The sequence below is a fragment of the Piliocolobus tephrosceles genome, chromosome 3 (assembly GCF_002776525.5).
Source record: "Piliocolobus tephrosceles isolate RC106 chromosome 3, ASM277652v3, whole genome shotgun sequence".
Taxonomy (NCBI): domain Eukaryota; kingdom Metazoa; phylum Chordata; class Mammalia; order Primates; family Cercopithecidae; genus Piliocolobus; species Piliocolobus tephrosceles.
The window spans coordinates 50,070,985-50,073,811 of NC_045436.1; the positions used below are offsets into that span (position 1 = coordinate 50,070,985).

Genomic DNA, 2,827 nt, shown 5'->3' on the forward strand with positions numbered 1-2,827 from the left:
CTTCCCTGATTGCTACTTTTCCTGTCCCTCCCTCAAATTTTGTGTATCACAGCATTCTGATACAAGTTCTTCATGTTCTCCAGATTCTTCCTTGGCAACCTTACCACATCCATTGCTTTAGTTACCACCCAAACCTGGATGCCCAGCTCACATTTCTCTGTACTAAGCTCGTGACTTATTTGACCTAGTGTCTACTTGATATCCACCTTGGTTTCCACAAGCACCTCAAAATAAAGATGCCCTCTTCCATCTCCAAACTTGATTCTCCGCCAGTGTTATTTTAGTGAGTGGTAGCATCATCCAGTTGCTCAAGTAGAAAACATGGATATTGTCCTTGATATATCCTTTGCCTTCTGCCCCCTTCCCCCATCTAGCCAACTGTTGGCTTCCATTAATTCTATTACAGTGAGAGGAATTGTATCCCCCCAGAAAGATATGTCAAAGTCCCGGCAGTGCATCCTGGGTCGGCGTAGCTATGGCGTCTCGTGTCCTTTCAGCCTGTGTCCGCTGCCTGCCCGCAGCCTTTGCACCGCTGCCCCGGGTCCGGATGCAGACCGTGGCCCGGCCTCTCAGCACCGGTCGGTGCTCCGCGGGGACCCAGACGAGGCTCGGGCCTTTGCAGCCGGCCTTAAAGTTCGCGCAGGTTCCTGGTAGAGTTACACAGTTGTGCCGCCAGTATAGCGACATGCTCCCTTTGACGTTAGAGGGCATCCGGGACTGTGTTCTTTACGTATTGAAACTCTATGACAAGATTGACCCAGAGAAGCTTTCAGTAGATTCTCATTTTATGAAAGACCTGGGCTTAGACTGTTTGGACCAACTGGAGATTATCATGGCCATGGAAGACGAATTTGGGTTTGAAATTCCTGATACAGATGCTGAAAAGTTAATGTGTCCACAAGAAATTGTAGATTACATTGCAGATAAGAAGGATGTATATGAATAAAGTATCAGACCCTTTGGCTTTGGGGAGAGAGGACTCAGATGATAGTGGCGAATGTCTGGCAGTGAGGACACATTTTCGCATCATTGCTGACTCTGACAGAGTGATTCTGATGGACTTGTATTTAAATTGTGTAAGTGTTTTACTCTTTGAAAATAAATCTATAAAACCAAAAAAAAAAAAAACAAAGTCCCAGCCCCCACTGCTTATGAATGTGATCTTAGGATCTTTATAGATGTAATTCAGGATCTTGAGAGGTGATTATCCTGGATTAGGGAGGGCTCTAAATCCAATGACTGGTGTCCTTAAACATGAAAGGAGAGGGAGATGTGAGACACACACACAGGGGAGAATGCCATGTGAAGATCCCTATAAGGCTGGAGAGAGAGATTGGAGTGAGGCTGCCACAGGCCAAAGAACACCAAGAATTGCCAACCCCGCTGACACCCTGATTTCAGACTTCTGGCCTCCAAAACTGTAAGAGAATAAATTCTGCTTTTTTAAGTCATGAAGTTTGTAGTAATCTGTTATGGTAGTCCCAGGAAATTAATTTTCTTAGCTCTGAAATCCATCTGTGTTTCTCTACCATCACTGCCTCTAACTAGTTCAGATCATGATTACAGTAATCTTCTGCCTCATCTCCTTGCTACTAGTCTCAGCACATCTTTCTAAAATGCATGAAATTCATTCCACTATTTAAAATCTGTGAGTGGTTTGCCAGTGACTTGGATTAAGTCTAAATACCTAGTATCATGGTTTATGGGACTTTATAATTTGCCTTCTGCCTACTTGTGTAGCTTCTTTTCCCACTCACCCTCAATTCTGTTTGTTTGTTTGTTTGTTTTTTGGTGGTGGTGGTGGTGGTGGTTTTGTTTTTTGGGTTTTTTTGCTTGTTTTTGAGACAGAGTTTCACTTTTGTTGCCCAGGCTGGAGTGCAATAGTGCAATCTTGGCTCACCACAACCTCCGCCTCCCAGGTTCAAGCGCTTCTCCTGCCTCAGCCTCCCAAGTAGCTGGGATTACAGGCGCCTGACACCATGCCCGGCTAATTTTGTATTTTTAGTAGAAATGGGGTTTCTCCATGTTGGTCAGGCTGGTCTCAAACTCCTGACCTCAGGTGATCCGCCCGCCTCAGCCTCCCAAAGTGCTGGGATTAGAGGCGTGAGCCACCGCACCCGGCCCCCACTTACCCTCAATACTATGGTCCAGGCATAGTAATAATTTCTGATATTTCTTAGCATTGATTCTATGCCAGCCACTATTCTAGGGGCTAAGTCGCACAACAACCTGTAAAATAGAAAGGTTTCTTTCAATGTCTCAGCCTTTCTTTCTCTTACCTCCAGGATTTTGCACATGCTGTTCACACTGCTGTCTGCCTGAAACACTCTACTTTCTTTTCCCTTGCTCTTTGACCCTCTCCTCAACTGGCTAATTCATACTAATACTTTAGGCCCCAGTTTATTCAATACTTCCTCCAAGAAGCATTCCTCACTCTTTCTAAATGTGGGTATATGTGCCACCCTCACTGCCCATATTCCCATTACACCCTGAACTCCCCCATCAGAATACAAAATATTATGGTTATCTGTTCACTGGTCTATACCCCACACTATATGTTTCCTTTGGGAAGGGCTGTATCTCTATTACCATTGTAACTCCATTCCCAGAATCTAGCACAGTGCCTGGCATAGAAGAGATGCTCAATCACTATATGCTGAGTAAATGAAAAAACCTTAAACAAAGGTTGCTAATAGCATTATGTCTCTTATACCAGCTAGGGCAGAAAGAAATGCATCCCAGACCTACTTGCCAACTGTTCTCTTCCTCATAATTCTGATGCCTCTGCCTGGACCAGTCCTGAAACATCTTTTCATATGAATTCCAT

General features: G+C 44.6%; 1 protein-coding gene across 1 annotated transcript; it reads left to right on the forward strand.

Annotated features, from left to right (window-relative positions):
- The first annotated feature begins 371 nt into the window (after nt 1-371).
- On the forward strand, nt 372-1,132 carry LOC111551947 (acyl carrier protein, mitochondrial-like). Its single transcript, XM_023226033.2, has one exon. It carries the CDS (start codon nt 476-478, stop codon nt 944-946), a length of 471 nt encoding a protein of 156 aa, XP_023081801.1. The 5' UTR covers nt 372-475; the 3' UTR covers nt 947-1,132.
- Nucleotides 1,133-2,827: the final 1,695 nt, after the last annotated feature.